This window comes from Pseudopodoces humilis, chromosome 5 (assembly GCF_049639895.1).
Source record: "Pseudopodoces humilis isolate 2021_Gansu_Grassland_sample_001 chromosome 5, ASM4963989v1, whole genome shotgun sequence".
Classification (NCBI taxonomy): Eukaryota; Metazoa; Chordata; class Aves; order Passeriformes; family Paridae; genus Pseudopodoces; species Pseudopodoces humilis.
In genome coordinates, this window is record NC_142204.1 from 63405015 (window position 1) to 63424958 (window position 19944).

General features: G+C 34.4%; 1 protein-coding gene across 4 annotated transcripts in view; it reads right to left on the reverse strand.

Annotated features, from left to right (window-relative positions):
- CACNA2D1 (calcium voltage-gated channel auxiliary subunit alpha2delta 1) overlaps positions 1–19944 on the reverse strand; it is a 361220-nt gene that overhangs the window by 112292 nt on the left and 228984 nt on the right. For all 4 annotated transcript variants that reach the window (XM_088054909.1, XM_088054908.1, XM_005526028.3 and 1 more), the window contains exon 7: positions 2014–2145. In XM_088054909.1, the coding sequence (XP_087911035.1) occupies positions 2014–2145 (132 nt within the window). The remainder of the gene's footprint in view (positions 1–2013; positions 2146–19944) is intronic.

Here is a 19944-nt window from a genome sequence, read left to right on the forward strand (position 1 = left end):
CTTTGTAGTTTAGAGGTAGTGAACTTTTTTTTTAACATGTGAAGAAAGACTGAGTAAATAAATTTCAGATAGTAATTAATGAGCAGACTTCTATATGCATTTTAATTTTGGCTTTAAAAATTCCAAATTATTTCACAAATATCATCACTAAGGAAAGATTCATCACTGTGAAAAAGACTTACCAAAGACCAATATAAAGAAGCAATGTTTTACAATTTATAATGTAATTTTCAAAATGAAAATGTGAATAGCATCCACTTTAACTTATGAAAGCTGAATTAATTTTCAGAACATCTGCTGTATCAGTAAACTGAGAAAAAGTTTACAAGAAGAAAGAGATGGAGAACCTCGCACAAAGACCTATTCTACAAATCTAAAATGTAAAAGGCTTTCCAATTTGAGCTACAATGGGAAGCAGATGCACAAAACAACACATATAACTTACAGAGTATCAGACTGCTCCACACTGTGTATGTATGTCCAACATTTAAGAATTACTCAGGAATTTATGGAGTTATGTTCTGACAGGATTGGACAGCTGTTAAATACTTAGTTACGGAATAAATAGCAGGCTTTACACTAAATATCTGGGCACTTTACACTTTACACTAAGTATCTGGGCTTTACACTAAATTTAAAATTGTGTTTAGATGAATTATTTACAAGTAACTTGCACTTGCAAAACAGAGAAAATCTCCCATTTTATATAGGGTTCTAAAGGTTTATATAGGTGTTCTAAGGAAGAACACAGAGATTTTGAAGCTCCTATGTTGTGTTGGTGAACACCTGGTTACATATATATCTGGTTAGATATAAGAATCTCTTTTTTAATATATGGGAATAATTTTCAAGTGAAATATTTCCTAGAAGATTGGAAGAAAGATATATTTAAGAAACATTCTTTTTCAGTACTGGAAAAACATCACATAGTAAGCCATGAGAAATGCTGACCCCAGACATGACCAATCCCAAAAGCATTGGAAGAGCCAGAAAACAAAATAAATAATAAATTATCATTTTCAAGTTGTATTTTTTTTCTTCAGCATCTCCCTGTATTTGTTTCATGATCATGCAGCATGACAAAACAAACAGGATTCAAGTGCTATGAAATATTCTTCCTGTAAACTAGCCTGAGGCAGCTTCCCTGCCTGTGCTAGCACTCCTGCTAATGATACAATAACAGCTTTAGAATAATCCCCTTTGCCCTCAGAAACACAAACAATCGTGTGTAAACAGAAGAGAAAGGTTCTCAAAATTCTTCCTTAGGCATGAGTCAACATGATTCACACAATTGTCTTGTGTGTAGTGGACATATTATTCAGGCATTGATAAGAGCATCACTTAGCAGCAGCAGCACAGGCCTTGAAGTGAAACAAGGCTTTCCACTGGACAGCAAACAACAAAAATCAAATTCAGGCTATTTATTATCTAGATTCAGTAAAATATAGATCTATTTAAATTAATTAGTGTGATCAAGTGATGGGATTCTTTGGCTGGTGAAACAGATGCTGATAGAATAATCTAGTTGAATTGACCTTAGCTCTAAAAGCAAAGATGTACCTATCAGAGGTTGTGGATTCTGAGAGACATGAACATAGCGTGGTGCACTAACATTTTCACTGAGGATAATGATTATATGTCTACTTTCCAGGCCACTGTCTTTAAAACTAGACTACTACAAAAATCTCACTTGCAAATATTCAACTGACTATTTACACAAGATATAGAAAATAATAGAAAAAATAAACTCTTCAACTTTTCAAAGGACATAATCTTCTGTTCTTCTTTTGGAAAAAAAAATACCAATTACATATTTCACTCCCAGTTCCTTCCCCCTGATACTAGCTTTATACTGGAATAATTTCACAGTCCTTCAGTGTGTAATTCTGATATAAAGAAACTGCGCCTATGTAAAAAAGCAATTTTTAGTTATATTGCACTGCTCGCAGATAATTCAGAATATTTTTAATACAGTATATGGCATAGGACAGCTGTCTAGGACAGTTCAGTTACCTGGGTAATACCTTGCGAGGCCAGTGGCACTACCAAAAACCTGCCATAATAAAGTGGGGTCCTCTTCCCTGTTCCGCTTGAACACATCATCCAGCGCTGCCGTCCAGTTGAGCTCATTTAACACTATTGTTGCTGTCAAAGAAGAAACAAACTTGTTATTAGAAAGTCACATCCTAACATGGGAAGCAATGGCTACAAAAAGCAAGCTGGAATATTGAGAAAGCAATAAAATTTAATTTAACTAATCCAGAAATTAAATTTTAGGAAACACTTTTGGGTATTTTCTTTAAATTCCTCACACTCTCTTCCAGTTTCATTATTTGCATGCAATGACTCTTGGTTTATTTGCACAGACAATATCTTCTACAAATACTTCCTTTCTGAGATGCAACTCTAATTGCATTTCCCAATCATAGAGAAGACTTTTTGCACAAAAATAAGTGCAAGCATATAAAGTTGATGCTTGGTGATTATAGTGCACTGCAATAAGAACAAGCAAAATGACATCAACAAAAGTAGGTATAATATACACATAACAAAAATGTCCCTTTCAAAATGGATCGTATGGGAAAAAGACCCTTATGAGTTATTGCTAGAGTTAAGGTGGGGCTGCATGAGCAGCAGTGCTCATTAGCACACACTAAATAGATTTTAATGTTCAGAGGTCTGGCCTCTGACAGTAAGAACAGCAAAGTGAATGTTAACATTTATGAGTTGGGTCAACTCCACAACTAACTTAAAATACAAGAAAATTCACATTTCCACTAAATGCTATGTTGCTAGTTACACAGAAACTTACATTCATAAAGTTGTCCTGTACCAATACTTGTTTTAATCAATCAAATAGCTTATATAATGAAGCCAATATGGAATATTTTAACATGTTCTATACCTTCTTGAAAAATACATATACTGGGAAACTTTGAAATTGAACATTAAATTATGAATACTGCTACACTAAAGAATCAATTTACTAGACTCAGTAATCAATGAAATTTTATTGTGATACAAAACACCTTATGATATAGCTTATGATAAATAATGTTTTTCTCCTCAATCAGTTGCATTTCATTAATTCTCCCCATCCCCCAATTTTAGGCAATTTCAAATGCACAGGTATTTTTGAAAAACAAGGGCTTTTTGATGGTTTGGTCACTAATTTTTTCTTTTGTTTCATGTTGGGATTTAAGGCAATGTTTCTTAAATTGAAGCACCTAGATCACCAAGCCAAGAGTGTAAAGGAAACTAGAGGAAAAAAACACCCAAACTTTTGAAAAGACCTAAAGATGCAGGTATAAATCTAATGAAAACTGCCACTTGTCATAGAGATCCTGCTTATTTTATGGTATTGCATACAGGAAGGAACATTCATCTTCTCTTAAAAATGGGCAAGTCAAGCTGAAATAAAACCAGTTCACATTTAAGCGACCTCAGTGGCATAACAGCGCAAAATTTGGAAAGTAGGTCCACATTCTAGCCCCCTGCTACAATGGAAAAAAAAAGATAAAAATAAGGATGGATTGAAAGTTAATGGTTTACAGCCCATTTCCAAAGTAAGGCTCTTAAAAGGTACTAGAGAAACGAGATCACAACATTAAATTTTATAGGCCTGTTTTTAAAGGTTAAGGAGAAAATTGCTACACCATGTATTCTGCAGAAAGGTTTATCTGTTTTTTTTTCAGAGTAGTTTTAAGCTATTATTATCTCAAGAGATAGCTTTTTGAAGAAATATTAAATTAAATTTCCAACTCTTGAGATTTCCTGTGGGCAATAAGATTGTATTATATACCTCTCTTTTTGTCAAGTAGATAATTATAAATAAATATATGTTTACTGAAAGAAGAAAAATTCCCCGAGGCACCATGAAATGTTAATTATAATTTTAAAATAGTTACAGTTCAATTATGCCTTAGATCCTGTTTGACCTGCTGTGCAATTAATGTACGGACTTTCTAAATGTGACTTTGTGTCAGATCTTGCTTCCAGAAGTGTCTCCATTATGTCATTAGAAGCTCTGTCACTCAGGTAGACAAGATATTTTCAGCTTTTCTTTTGTTTCATGTTACTGTTTCCTATTCAGGGGGACAGGTACCAATCCCTTCACTCCCGTGACCAGTGGCAGGACTCGAGAAGAAAGCAAGGAGCTGTGTCAGGGGGGGTTTAGGTTGGGTACCAGGGAAGGTTCCTCATCCAGAGGGTGGCTGAGCATTGAACAGGCTCCCCAGGGATGCAGTTACAGCACCAAGCCTGACAGAGTTCCAGAAGCATCTGGACAATGCTCTAAAGGCACATGGTGCAGGGTCAGGAGCTGGACTTAATGATCCGGATGGGTCCGCTCCCACTTAGCATATTTTATGATTCTGCGATTTTAATATCACCCATAAATGTATTGCAAAGAGTTACACATGTATTCACACACCTCTGCACATACACAGTCATGTATATGCAAATATATATCCAAATAAACTCATACAAAAAAAAAGGAGACAGTCTACAGATAGTAAAATAACTGAAAACTGAACTGCTGAATCCATACAATAGAACTGATTATTTTAGCACTTTATTAGACTTGTTGAGATTAGGCTATAAAGTAAGTGATAAGGATTACTAGATCTTGTATGTAGTATTTGTGGGAAAGTGATGCTATACAATGAAATTTAAGAGTTTTATGGTATTATTTATGCCCCACTTTACCCTTCCTCCTTCTCCTCTATAACTTTCTCCTGGAGACAAATATGACAGCCTAAAAAAATCCCAGAATTTGCAACAAGACATGAAGCTGGAATTAAAAATATAAATAACATGGAATTCAAGAAAAGCAACAGAGCATCTTAACAGAAGGAAACTACTAAATGTGGGAAAAGGCTACTAACAGCTTGTAATATATCTGTTCTCAAGCACAGAAAAACAGATATTCCTGCACCCCAGAAATTCACAGTTAAGTGCCCAGCTCTCATTTCTGTAATAAACCATAACACATGACAGGTTCAACATTTATCACCTTCTTCTTAATTCACTTTCTCATTATGACAAAAAAATGTGTTTGGAACAGAAAGACAGTTTATTTAGTGGGACTGGTATGCAAATAAATGATTGTATGATCATTAAAACAATCATTCCTGGAGAGAGGTTTGCTATTTGTAATTCAAACTAACTCTGTTCAACCAGGTTTTTTTTCTCATGTTTTTTTTTGTTTGTTTTATTTTGTTTTGGATGTCTTGATTTTTTTATTTTTGTTTTTGTTGTTTGTTTGTTTGTTTTTGGGGTTTTTTTTTGGTTTGTTGGTTGAGTTTTTTCACTCTATCTAAAGAGTACACTTGATACAGAATGCACCCACATCTGTGTTAACTAATGCAGTTACCAATAAATGAGGAAAAGGATGCTGGGAATTTTAGTTTGAATAATTTATTTTTCTAAGATTTTCCACAGCTTCTATTAATGTTTTTCTTCTGCTAAAGCATACACCTTGCACTTTAAAAACAAGCTGTAAATCAAGTCCTTTTTTTTTTTGTTTTTCCCTTTTTTTTGTTTTTGGAATGCAATATCACTGGTAATAGGTAATTTCAAACCAATACCCCTGAGTTCTGGTTTAAAGCCTACAGCAATGGATTTGAAACTTTCCAAAGAAAAGCAAGCAAACCCAGTCCTAATCAGCAAAAAAGCTATTCTTCAAATGGTTCCTTCTAAAATATCCTGATTTTCAATTGGCACATAAAAATCAAAGCTGTGGTGCTTTCTTTAGGTCATAGCAGAGAATATAGCACCTATCAGAACACCCTAATTGGAGAAATACTTTATATTAACCCCCATTATATAGTGAAAATTTATTTTTTGTTTGAAAAAAAAAGCATTTTACTAAAATAAATAGTTTATAGGTGTTACAGTCACACTTCTGTATATCTACTTGTCTTTCTTTAAGTTAACTTACATATAGGAACGAACTTTTAACTGATAATTGGCAGAAAATATAGTTGGAGAAAACTCTCCAATAAGCTTATTTTCAATTCTACTAAAAGAAGTCTTTGAAGATTACTACTTCAGAGTACATCAGCTGCTACCTTTCACATGATACAAGCAAGATGAAAAAATAAAATTCATCATCACACAATATGAAAGATATTCTTTATGGCTAATTCCACTGAACTCCATCCATCTTTTCTTTTTTTCCTTCTTCTTTATGATATGAGGTTTAGGGGCCTTGACAAGGAGTGAATTCAATTTTCCCCTGCAAATGCAATCAATAAAAAATAGGGAGCACTGCTGTGCCTTCTTTAAAAGGACTGGAATATGCTTCTGATGATTTATTCAATGTAGAGGCTCTGGCCTGCATGCACGACAGAGAACAACTTTATTTGAAAAGCCTGAGAGCTATTTCCTATATCTGAAAATACGTGAGCTACTGTTCCATGATGTGGCAGCTACACAGACACTGGGGAGAAGAGAAGGGAGCTCCTTAGCAGGTCATTAATTTTCTTTTAATTTTAATTCATTTTAATTTTCTTTTAATTTTTCTGTCTGGAATGTATTACCATTCCATAGCATAACACAAAAGACACCCATATTCTAAACTGCAACCCATTGCTGACAACAGCATTTGTGCATCTTACACATTGTTGCCTTGCTTTCTCTCATCTCAAAATATGCCAGGAGGTATTTCAGAATGGAATAATATTCAATGTCAAACATACAGTGCTGTAAGGTTATTTTCTGGGAAGATGGCAAGAAGACAAAATGTGTGAAAGATACTGGTCATTAGAGTGGTTCTAGAGGACTTTTCAGATTTTCTAATGATATGCACAGTCTAAGAACCTGTTAAATCTTTATTATTATTTTATTATTATAAAAATTATTTTTATACTATTAGCTATTAGTTTTGCAGATTACTTCAAAGTAGGGTCTCTATTTGAAAATAATTCCTCCTTAAAAAAAACCAAACCAAACCAAACCAAACAAAACCAAACCAAACCAAACCCCAAAAATTCAAAACAAACAAACAAAAAAACACGAGAAAAAATACGAAGAGATTAGTATGTTGTATTTTTATGAAAATATAAGGGATTAAGTATCAAAAAAACCACCCACATATTTCATATAAACTTGGCTCTTCCTTCATTTTGCTCTAATTTTTTGTTAGCATTTCAAAGGATATCCTAGTGACATTCAAATTAAAGTAACTACAGAGATATCCTTGATCTTTAATGAAGACTTCTCTCTCTAAAAAAAAGAATTAATTAGGTGTTAATAAAACCAAATAAAACCAATCAAAAGACTGTCTGTAAATGCTGTTCTGGAGTAATTCCAGACTTCATCATCATTCTGCCACAGTACCAATACTTCAATAACTTCCTAATCACTAGAGAACTTTAAAAGATCAGTAAATCCCAAACAATAGCTGGGTTAAGTGAGAAGGAAAAGGACTAGGAACAGACAAACTCATGCAAAAATGCTTTCTTACTTTATGTTTTCTGCTTTTTTTTAACTATTTTGCTGTTTTCATTCATATTTTGTGTTAATTGCTGTCTGAAAACAGTTAATTCAGAACTGGATGCTATCCTGTTTGGTTTTATGTAGATCACCTCTTAAAAAGTTCTTAGTTTTTCTTACAACATCCATCAACATTTCCTTCTATCCTCTCTGCAGCCATGGCAAACTGGAAAGCACATGTAACTCCAGCAAAAATAGAGAAGTGTTAGTACAGTTAAATAAAGACCACTCATCATATTGCTTGAGAACATGTAAATTTGATTTGTCCATCATGACGAAGAGATGAACTGCTAGTGGACAAAATGCTGAAAATGGCCACTAAGATGGACTGTGAAGAAGAGAAAATCTGTGCTCTGAAAGCAGACAGAGGTTCAGTGGTGCAACCTAAAAAATGAGTCAGACAGGAAGCCCACCCTCAAAAATGGTATGTAGGAGTAAGGATGGAACAGGCACAACAAATGGGTAGAAAGTACTTGAGAATAAATTAGAAAAGGAAATTAGAAGGTTTCTTTTAGAGCAGAATGTCCTAAAATTGTCTTTGAGACACCAGCTATCAGCCCAGACCTTTTAAGATTGAGCTTGATCAGTTTATTAAAGGAATGACATGGGTTAGCTAGATTAAGAGTTGGATTTTTCAAGCAAAAAGCTGCCCTACTCTTGGTATGTCACCCTTTGCTACAAACAGAGCAAATGGCCGTTTAGAAGCTTAAATTTAGTTATTGCGAAAATGCACTTTTATACAGAGTTAATGGCTGAGCAAGAATTGGAAGCAAACCCACTTATTAATCTTTAATTAATGAATATTAAATTATTGCAAATAAACTATGGATATTTATATTATATATATTATTTATATTATATTATATATATTTCTAAATAGAGTACATACATATGTGTGTTGTCTATATTATAAAGTATTAAAATTAATTTTTAATAATTTTATACTGTAAAATATTTTCTTATATAGGAAATATATGGAGAACATACATTTTAAGAAATATTAAAGTAATACAGAGGATTTGGTTAATGGATTCTAATCTAATCCACATATATATTAAATATTAAGCAATAGAAGGCTGGTTTATTTTATTTAAATAAATCTCTGGCAACAGAAATCTAAGACACAACCAAGTGTGAGGGGAATACAGCACACAAGCAGGAAACGTGAGAAAAATGATGATGAGACAAGGTCTGTTTCACCACCTGAGCTGGTAAAGATGTGACAGCTCCTGCTCCTCATCAATATTCCAATCAGCTCAAGGATGAAACTTGCAATTTAAAAATACTGAAATATCTACAAACATTCTTTTTTGTTTTCTTCTTATTGGTCAAAGGCTGGTCCAAAGAGAAAGTGGACTGATATTTTCTGAAATTCAACTACCCAAGGAAATATCCCCCTGTCTCCAACGGATGAAAATCTTTACCATATGCAATTGCATGATGCATTCCCAGAACATAAAAACAGCTGAAATTGTTATTCTTGGCCCTAGCATCATCATAGGTATTGTACCTTGACTGTTAAGTAAGCGTGGTTTGGTGTTGTTCTCCAGATTATATAGAGAAAATATGAATAAAACTCCTCTCTCAAAGACTGGGGGCCATAGGGTACCAGAAAGTTGAAAAAAGTTGCTGCCTGTATAAACAGAGGTGCTTCTCACTCTGAAGCCATTTCTGTTTCTTGCAATAAAGACTCTCCCTGTCCCTTTACAAAAGGAAAAACACGGTAATTTTTTTCTCCTGTAACATTTACTGTGAAGAAGGACACACAGAGTCCAAGTCCTGTTCCTCTGAGATGCCAAGCTGTGTTCCATTCGCTGTGAATCCTGGCCTCCCTGAAGTTAATGACAAAAATTTCAGTGCCCAGGGAACTGATTTCATCCTTCATCTTCAGAACACTGTAACCCTGCAATGTTCAGCCACTCTCTCTGTACACAGTATTTTGTCAGTCTGATCCAATAAGCAGATGACAATATTAGGAACTGGGGTTTATTGCTTTAGACGTTTTAAGAAAATGAAAAAAAAAAAAAAATCCTTATAAATCACTTCATAAGAATCTGAATGCCTTTGAAATAATAATAATAAAAAAAAAAAATCAAAAGGATCTTTGAGAACACAGTAAAATTAAGGTTCTTTGTAGTTGTTTTTGTCCGCTTCCATGTCACGAGTAGTCTCATGAGTATATATATTCATCTGAATTTTCTCTACTCGCTGCTTTAATCACTCAGTATAGAAGTTCTTTGTTCTACAATGTCCAGACAAAATTAAATTTTAAAAACATGTGGTTGCTGAAGGTCTCCTTGTTTTCAATTTACTTTATGAATATACAACCACAGGACAAGGCAGTAAAATGGCAGAAAACTCGAATGAGATGAAGAAAGACATTTCATCTTATATCTACTTTACTGTTTAAGAAGAAATTTTATCTTGTTATAAATTCCTACCATAATGGCCTAAAGTGTACTACATTGTAGTTACTTTAGCCTCCCATATTTAACTAAGGCACATAATCCCTCCTGAATGAGTAAATACTGCATAAACAGAGTCTTTAAAATGAGAGAAGCTGCTGAGTTTGAGGTTTCTAAAGGATTCTATATGGATTGTGTCCAATACTAGGGAGAAAATAATGTGTTAAGGAAATTCAGAAACAGCTGGAGCAATTGCTATGGAGTGAAAAAATGCATATAGAAACAAATTAGTTAAGAATATATTATACAAAACCCTGAAGTCATACAGTATTTTAAGCAGCTATTTTAAACTAAAATCAGGGAGGAAGGATTCAAAGTGCCATATTTCTCAGGATAAAGGAGGAGAATGTAAAAGTATGAATCTGCATTTTAAAAAAAAGTGTAGGAGTCATAAAAACACAGTGAAATAAACAAAACTTAAGAATAATTTTTACAGGCATTTCTACACATGTTTACCTTTCATATTTGATAAATGAAAGAAACAAAACTGAATGCCAACAGCTCAGCACCTACTAAATCCCACTGTGCTCTGACATTCTGCATCAATTCAGGATGTACTCCAGCGAAATAATGGACCAGTCTGCTAACAGCCCATTGCAGCAATTGTTTCAACAAAACGAGGAGGAAAAACCCTTTCTTTATTTTTATTTTTTTCATAGAATTTTCAGGGAAAAAAAAAAAACCACCAAAAAACCCAACAACCAAAAGAACCAATGAGGCAACAGAAAGCTTGTAAAAAACTCATTACTTTGCTTTTCTAACTAACCCTGCTTTCGGAGGCTTTATCTGTATCAGCCTGATGTGCATGGCAATGGAATCAGCTATGTATATTGAAGAAGTTGCTGGTCGGATTGCATATTTTGCAATATATTGCAATACAGGATTTGGAGATTTTATTTTCTGCTACATCTGCCCTGTGCTGTAGCCTGAATGTCCCCTACCAGCAGATGTGGGCCAGGGGCACAGTGAGAGGGCACCTTCTGGCTGGGCTGCATCAGAGGGAAATCATCAGCTCAGGAAATCCTGAGGTGGCTCAGCGCCGTAACTTGGGCCAAACTGTCTCTCACAAAGGGCATTTTTGATCTGAACTACAATCCTGACAGACAGATCCAGCTCTCATGAAGCAATACTGGTCAAATAAATTAGGAGCTGAGAGTGAGAACAACTTGCTTTCCAATGGCAAAGAAGTTCACAGTCAGCCGGCAACACTTCACTTCATACTCGGGAGTGTCATTCTGTCTCACGCACGCTGCCACCTCACAATTTTCATTTATCTGTACCAGCAGATGTATTTGGAACATAGCAATAAATTTATTGTAACTGCAAGGTGAGGACACTCAACTTACTCAACAAGATGAGCCTGAGCATGATAGAAAACAAACAAAACATGTATTTTTGTAGACATACAAACAAACTGTAACACGATTAACTTAGCTGAAAACCAACTGCTTCCTTGATACAAATATTCTGTTAGACTAATGGCAGCTTTCCACCTGTTCCAAGTGGACATATTTTCACTAAAACCTCTGCTATGTTATTCCAGTGTATAACATGAAAATGAGACAAAGTTTTTTTATTTCTGATCTTCAGGCTTCCTATCAGTGGCAGAATGTAATAAAAAATAAAATAAAAAAAACCAAAAAAAAACCCAAAAAACTCCAATGATTTCTTTTGAAGTCAAAAAATAAAAAATATTAAATGTCAAAACAACTTTTTATTAAAATAAGACATACATATTTTTTCAGAAATAAACAAGAAATTATTTTATTCCTTCAGTCATCTACCAGAGAGAGACAAAACCTGGCAAGATACAAATGTTCTGGATAACAAGCTCCTACAAGCTTGCTTCAGGGACAACACTTAAAGAAACACTGTAGGACTAACTAAAGACAATTTTTTTCATAACCAAAGACAATCTTTCTTGCAAAATGAGATTTCAGGTGCATGACCTAGTGAGTAATCATCGGGTATATATCCCTTTTCTCCCTTTTTGACAGCTTATGCCACAGCAAAGCATAAAATACTGTCAAAGGCATCCAGTTCACATTTTGTGGCAACATCCAACGAACTGAAAAAGCAGACAAATTATCCATCATCTGCTGAGAAGTGTCTAACCTCTAAGGCAGAGCAATGGAAGAGTCAAATGTTGCAGCTATGCAATTTGTCACAATTAATTAGTTCGTTACTAATGTATAATGATTCCATTTTGTTAAATATGATCTAATCAAATAAGGAGAAATCTTTCATGTCTTGAAAATTTCAAAGTAAGAATTAAGACCTGATGTATTAAGACAAACACGAGCAGGGGATTGAGGGAAGAACTCTATCAGCAGCAAAACAGAAGTTACTGCAGAGTTCTGCCATACCCTTCAATTCCCTACTGTCCTCCCAGTTTTGGAAAAGTAAAAACAACTACACAACATCCTATTGCCTCTGACCTCTCTTTCCCTGTTGTCTGTGAAAATCAGATCAAATTAAGGACTAGTTTTGAAAGCTGAAGAAAACTTTACTGACTAAATAAATTTTATTTATTATGGTTTTATTTATTATGACTAAAAAATAATCATTTATTATGGCTAAATAAATTCCAGTGTCATTGGGATTATATATTACATAATTTAGTAAATACATAGTAAAGATATGTGTATATATACATATAACATTTTCAAAAGCAGCGAGTAAGCAGTTCCTTCTGTGGATGAGACAAAAAATACAGTTCTCACACTGGAGTGGGAAGAAGCTGACATAAACAACTACTTGATTTTGCCTCAGGTTGTGTTCAGCCCTACTCTAGGCTTTCATTGGCCATTCCAGCAATTTATATTTTCTCATGATTTTGCTTCATCTGCCTAGAGCTTTCAGTGTTTGCATCTAGCAAGACTGTGCTAAGGATAAAATAAAATCAAAATTAAAATAATAATTCAAAAACCAAACCAAAAAAAACCCCAAAAATTAAAACATAAAACTGGAATGTTTGAATGTTTGGTTGTTGTCTCTGAAAAAATGCAAAAAAAAAAAAAAATAAAAAAAAGGCTTATCATTTTACTTTTTTAGAATTTTTTGGGGTTGAAATTAGGACACAATTCAACGTTCCATCCAGAGGCTATATTCACTGATTTAAGTAGCATTGTACTACCCTAAATATTGCAAATAATGAATCCTTCAGTGGCATCTCCAATTAAAAACTGATTCAGCAGATACAGCAGCAACATAAAAATACAGATTTAGTGATGTGAGAAGTCTTCCTGATATTAATGCATATTGGAATGCTAGGTGGGAGGGCTTTCCCTCCAATGAGAGTGGCAAAACTGAATACTAACACTGTCAGCCACTAACACTAACACTAACTAAGGTAAGCATTGCTAACCTTTAATTATTTGTTATGTCTTCAGAGTATATTTAAAAGAAAAACAGGCCCAAATTCTAATGCAGGAGCTCTGGTTTGCTCTTCTTTAGACTCCTACATAATCTTGGAATTATAGAATGGTTTGGGTCAGATGGGGACCTTGAAGATCCTCTGGTTCCAACCCTCTGCCACGGGCAGGGACACCTTCCACTAGACCAGGTTGCTCAAAGCCTCATCCAGCCTGGCCTTGAACACTTCCAGGGATGAGGCATGACAATTCTCATCTGCCTCACTGTTCAGCTGAGTGACTTCATGCTGACCCCTGACTCTGAAACACTCAAGAAATCTTTCTGTCTTCTGAAAGTTTAACTACCACAATGCATGAAAAATGCTAATGGATCATTCACGAGAGACCATAAATCACTTATCTGAGCAAGTAGCAAAGAAATCTCAGCACTATTACAATTCTAATCTTCAGAGATAAAAGATGAATTTTGCTCAGTGACAAATCAGTCCCTTATTGAGAATTCAACAGAGTTTACTGTATTAACCTTTTTTTTTCCCTTCTCTGTATCTCTATCTGCACATATTGGTGATATTTGAATTATTTCTCAGTATTATATCTCAATACTAGTATTAGTAAGTCAAACCAACATTCAGAGAAGTGAGCTTGAAACATGAACAGCAAATAAATTAGTTATCATTGCCATAAAGAACTGACAAATACCTCCTGAAACAAATTGTGTTGTTATAGCTGTTGCTCCAAAACCTCCAGATAACAACCCCTCTCCAAACACAGAGAGTAATGCTGTATTTTGTAACAGGAAATTTCTAGAGCATCTTTACAAAAGGCTCTGGAGCAGCAGATAAGGTGGTGGAAGAAAGGCAGACTTTCATTTTGGTAAATATTGTCTTGTGAATTTAACAACATGAAACATCTTAATTTTCTTCAACTCTACTGAAACAAAAAGTCCAGGAAGCTTTCTCTTGTGCTTCCCACTCTCTAGTCAGTAATATCAAACAGTGTATTCTTGCAAGTCAAAAGATTCACTTATTTATAAACAACACAACTGAAAAAACTGTCAAAGATTTTTAGCTCTCCAGCTGTGCCTTCATTTTTGGAGAAATTCAAAACTGATCTTGGCTTGAAGTTTAGTTGAGAATTTCTTGAACACAGCAGATGTGACTTTCTGCAATAACCTCATTAAAAAAAAAAAACAACTATAAGCCACTGAAAATAGATGATGTGGAGAGTAGGACTGTGGATATTCCCCTTCCCAGGATGCACACAATATTCTTTAAAACTCTATACCAAATACTTTCTTTCACTTCCCTAGCACTTTCCTGTGACTTGCAATGATTTGCTAAAGTTATTCACCAAAGAAGAAAGATCTAAACATTTGACACAAGGTGACCAAATAACAACATATTTCAATGAGTAACTTAGAATCATAATAATAAAAGAAACAGGTACAAGAACATAGTGTTATTCTTATTTACATTATCACGTGCCACAATCTTTCCAATGCAATGATCTCTATTTTACTTATTTTTCATATTCACATATTAATCTTATTCTTGCAAGAACTCTGTTGTTTTGGGGTTTTATGTGTCACCACATTGCATTTGTTTACATGTCAATATTTGTTTATATAACAATTGTATGCATTCAGCAATCTTTCATTTATGGGTCAGATTTTATTTGTCTCTGATTTATATTCATCTTATTCTAGCAAACGGCTTTCACTTCTCCTTCCGCTTCTACTGAATGTTTTTGTATTGATTTTCTCTGAATAACAGCTTTCCACTTCCATATCATTTTCACAGGTATCATTTTCATTTTTATATTGAAGTCATCATTTTGATTTTCCACTGCTTTTTTCCACATTATAGACTTTCTGCTGCTAAAAGCATTTTAAATACTTGATTTTGACATTATTGTTGTAACTGCTCAGGAGGACAGTTCAAAAACCTGGTGATGGCTTTGTTCTCTTGCAGTACCTCTTACCATGCTAAATTCAGCGTGCTCTTGGATGACACCTCTCTACCTTTACACCACTTTCCCCTCTTCCAGTTATCTCACTGATTTTGATGAGAGGAAAAATAAACTAAAATTTCATAGCAGTGTAACCCTGTCACACAGACACACAGACACACAGAGCTGCACATCTGTTTAATGGTAAAAGTAGGCTACCTGGATTTTTTTTTTTACTTATTTATGAAGCCTTTACACAAGAAAACTTTCCACAATGGTCAGGAAACATGTCTCCAAAAATAACCAATGCTTCTTTCCTAGGACTTCATTTGCATACCACTTCCATCTACCTCAGTGAAACACACTCTTTTTGTGGCCTGAAAATGCTGATTCCTACTGGTTTCTAGATCTGAGCCTTAAAACACTATATCTGCCCCAGAAATCATCTCAATCCCACTTCAGACTAAAGCAATTATAAACCTGTAGCAGTGCACAGCTCATCTGCAAGCAGCACTACAGGTGTAAGAAGGATGGAGCAGTGGCACCCTTCTCTGGCTTATGACCATTGTGGTGACACCTCTGGGACAGTAAAAAAATCTTAGCCTGACTAAATATTATTATTGTGAAACTCAATTTTTAGCCATATAATATTGGTAAACAACAAAAAATAACAACTGGCAGTTAGAGGTTGTTACAGTCGTGGAGCTCTAGCCTAAGAATTAGCTCCTTGTTTCACCACTGTTTTCTCAATAAAGTAAATAAATACATCACCAAACTTTCTGCAAGTGAATATTGAAAGACCACATCAGGATTTCATAATAACTGTATCACAGAGTCCAAAATTTTAAAACAAGTCAAATACAAAACTCTAGCTGTGTATTTACTGAAAGACAAATAAATTATTTTTTAATCTAAAAAACCACAACAGAATACACATTTTCTAACAACAAATGTAGTCTCAAGTCGTTTAACTCTCACAGTATGATTCTCAGTAGCACACAGCATCTTGAGATCACCCCACTGAATTCTTGAGTAACAATCAGAATAATGGATCAGAAACAGAAAATTAGCAGAAGTGAACTAAAGAAAAAGAAAGAATTTGATAAAATCAGACTACTAAAGGAACAAGAAGTCATGTGAAAACCCAGAAAAGCAGAATATTAGGAAGAAATTAATTTTCTAGAACAACACATTTCAGTCTTGCTAGTAGGCAAAAATGGCTTCCTTCTGCCAGGAGTTATCTATACAAATAGAGTCAATCCCACAATTAATCTTATCAATTAATGCAATCAATATTTCCCCTAGAAAATCTATTAAAAAACTGTAGAAAGTAATTATTCACAATGAAAAAAATTCAATAATGACTTACTGGGCTACATTAAAAACACATTTAAACGGGAAAAAAAAAAGGCACAGAGAGAGCTACCCTGATTTAAGAGTTAAATAGTTCCATTCAACATGATTGGTGACATTTATGCAAAATTTCCAAATAATTTTATTTCATACATACACATAACATACTGAAGCAAATTTTCTTTATTTCTCATCAAATTTAACCTCACTTTAAAGTTACTGGACAGTTGGTCCCAATTCCCCAAAGCACCCACCCATTTGTAATTGGTGCATGCTGCACCTTAGATTGATATTACACAGTAATGTAAAGCTTAGGGGCAGGAAGGTGGATTCTAAATGCTGTATCTGCACAGGCACATCAGGAACAGAACTTTTCACAGGAAACATAATAATGCAGCTACCTCAATAACCTTTTTTTCAGAATATTATCAGAAATTTATCCAAAAAAAAGAAAAAATATCAAAGCCCAACAAGAAAAAAAAAAAAAAAGGACTTGACTAATGAGATCTATAGAAAGTGCTTTTCTATTTCATTTCTTATTCTAATAAAGGTGATAAATAGACCACTGTACAAATTTTAAGCTGCTTTTATTCCTAATGGAGCACTATTATCATGTTTGAAGGTACATTTCACTGATTTGACGTATTAGTAAGGACTCTGTATGGTTCAAAGGATACATTTATAGTGGAACCTGAAAACATTCATTTCCATGCTGAAGCTAGCACCAAAAGACAATCTGACCCAATTTTCTGCTTACTCGCAGTGAAAAAAGTATGCAATTTATTACAGTGGCTGTCATTACTGTTACATACACATTAAAGCACAAAAAGTAGTTCCTGTTCTTTCATAAATTTCAATTGCTGGTGCTTCTAAGCCACTGCATTGTCAATAACTGTAAGTGGAGTTTTCTTCATAAACAATCTGTGCACATCTCTGTCAAGAAAATAAATCACCTCTTGTAACAACAACTGTCTACATTTGCAGAATTTCAGTTATTGAAAACCTAAACAGTTTTCTTAAGAATTTGTTTCTGATTGAAGATAGCTACTACGTATATAAGTGTAGCCTATATTAGGTGAATACATACAGGTATAAAGTGTGCAGAAGGTAAAACTCCTGGCTGAGAAAACCAATCTTTAGATTGGGAATGTCAGCGAAAGCAGCAATTAACATCAGTCTGGAATCAAAGGTGTGATGGAAGGAAGGAAGAATGAGACTGGACATAAAGCTGCTGGTACTGGAGCAGATAAATCAAAGAACCAAGTAATGCATTGGCAATCAGTGGAAGAAACCAATTGCAAAAACAAGCAGAGAAAGAGCAGCAAGTGAAAAAGCAGCAGCATAAATCTGATGTCTTCAAAGATACAAAGGAAAAAACAAGCAGAGGCAAATGAAGGAAACTGGAGAAAAATGGGCAGCTAATTCAAAATGGATGGATGATACTGTAATTCCTCTGAGACTGCCTAAGACAGTACTTCTTTCAGTATTTGAGAGAGATGTCAGGATGATATATGCACATATTTGTTGAAAGAATGGGAGAGAGAATTCTGGAAAATCACACTAACACCACTAAAAGTCTTTGGAAAACAGCACTAAGGAAAATAGGCTTATTATAATTTCCAGAAATCAGATAGGCATCCTGTCTCCTGGGAACTGAAATATATAAAATTGGAGAAGACCCCAACAACAGCAGGACAGAGATTACTGACAGTTTTTCATGCTGGAATAAATAATTCAGCTTTAACCTTCTTCACATTGATCTGAAGCAAGTGCCACAGGTGACAAAAGATGTTTAGAGAAGCACAGGCTCAGGTAATCCTCAGAAAGGAACCTTGCCCACAAAGGAAAAAACAATGGCCTAGAAAACAAAATCATAAGAGTTTGGTGATGTCTGACCACAATAAGCACAAAAAACTTGTGGGTGAGTAAAGCTCTCCAGAGTTTTCAAAAAAGCAGTCAGAGAAGTAAAGTCAAAGTTCATACAATTTTTCAGCTAAAAGGGAAGAGATATGAGATACTCGTGTATCACACTTCATGCAAAAACACAGAGAAGGAATTATGTAAATGAAGCAATTTTAAAAACATCTCAGAGCATCAAACAGTATTATAGTCAACACATCTGCTGTGTCAAATCCACAAGAATTTTGCTTTGACTACATGGAAGAAAATGTAAAAGTGTGTGTCATAATTACAGTATTTTGAACAAATCCTGGAAGTAGAGCTCCCAGTAAAGGATAAGTAAGTAATTGAATGTGAAGAACATGAAACATAACTAAAATTACGACTAGAGCAAAATAATATAAAGTTATAATGCAGTAGCATTGTATCTTAAGTGACAAAACATTGAAATCTTTATTGATCTTTACAACATTAATCCTATTCTGAAGTGACAGAGCTAATATGACTTCAAAAACATATTGACACAGGAAGAAAAAAAAAGGGAATATGAAATACAAAGACATTAACCCTCATCAGGAAGCACCTGAAATTTCAGCAGACTGAAGTACATTAAGGGCATATGCTAGCTTTGCTTTGAACTCTTTCAAAGTAGCTTCCAGTACTTCTTCCAGTAGCTACTGTTTATTAAACATTTTGTTAAATAAATGGGTGATATTTTCCATTTCACATTTTGATTTAGCAAATGTCCTGCTAGTGACAGACTTTAATGGTGGCACTCACTCTCTACTTTGTTCTTAAGTTTACTACAAGTAGAAAGCAACTGGAATATAAATTTGTGGCCTGTATCTACCAGTGTCAGAAGTGCAGATGATTTTAGGATGTGGACATTTGAACAGGACAACTGCTCCCCTTGGTGACATCAGCATGGGTGACAGAGAGTGAAGGCTGCAGGAAACTGGCCTTGATTCTGCATTCTGTCCCTTCCAGCAAAGCACATGAATTATTTGTACATATATCCATCTTTCTTTTTTTTTAAATAGAAGTTTTAAGTATTTGTTTTTTGAAACGAGAAATCTAAGTTGCCACCTAACAGCTATAATAAAGTATCACTTTCAGAGCATCAAAATCCCTTTACCATCAGAAATTATTGTGTGCTTGCTTCTATCTTCCTAGAAAAAAAAATTAAATAAAATGGAATTATTCTCCATTATCAATCTGTACCTTCACTCATAGTAGCAATAATGAATTGATCTGAATGAGCAGGTGATCAATAATTATTGACCTAGTAGTAATGAAAATAGTAGATTGGCTCTGGTATAGAAATAGTAGGAAAAAAATTATCAGCATAGTGTTTGATAAAGTGTAAAGCTGTTTAAACAGTACCTTCAGATGAGGACACTCTACAATGC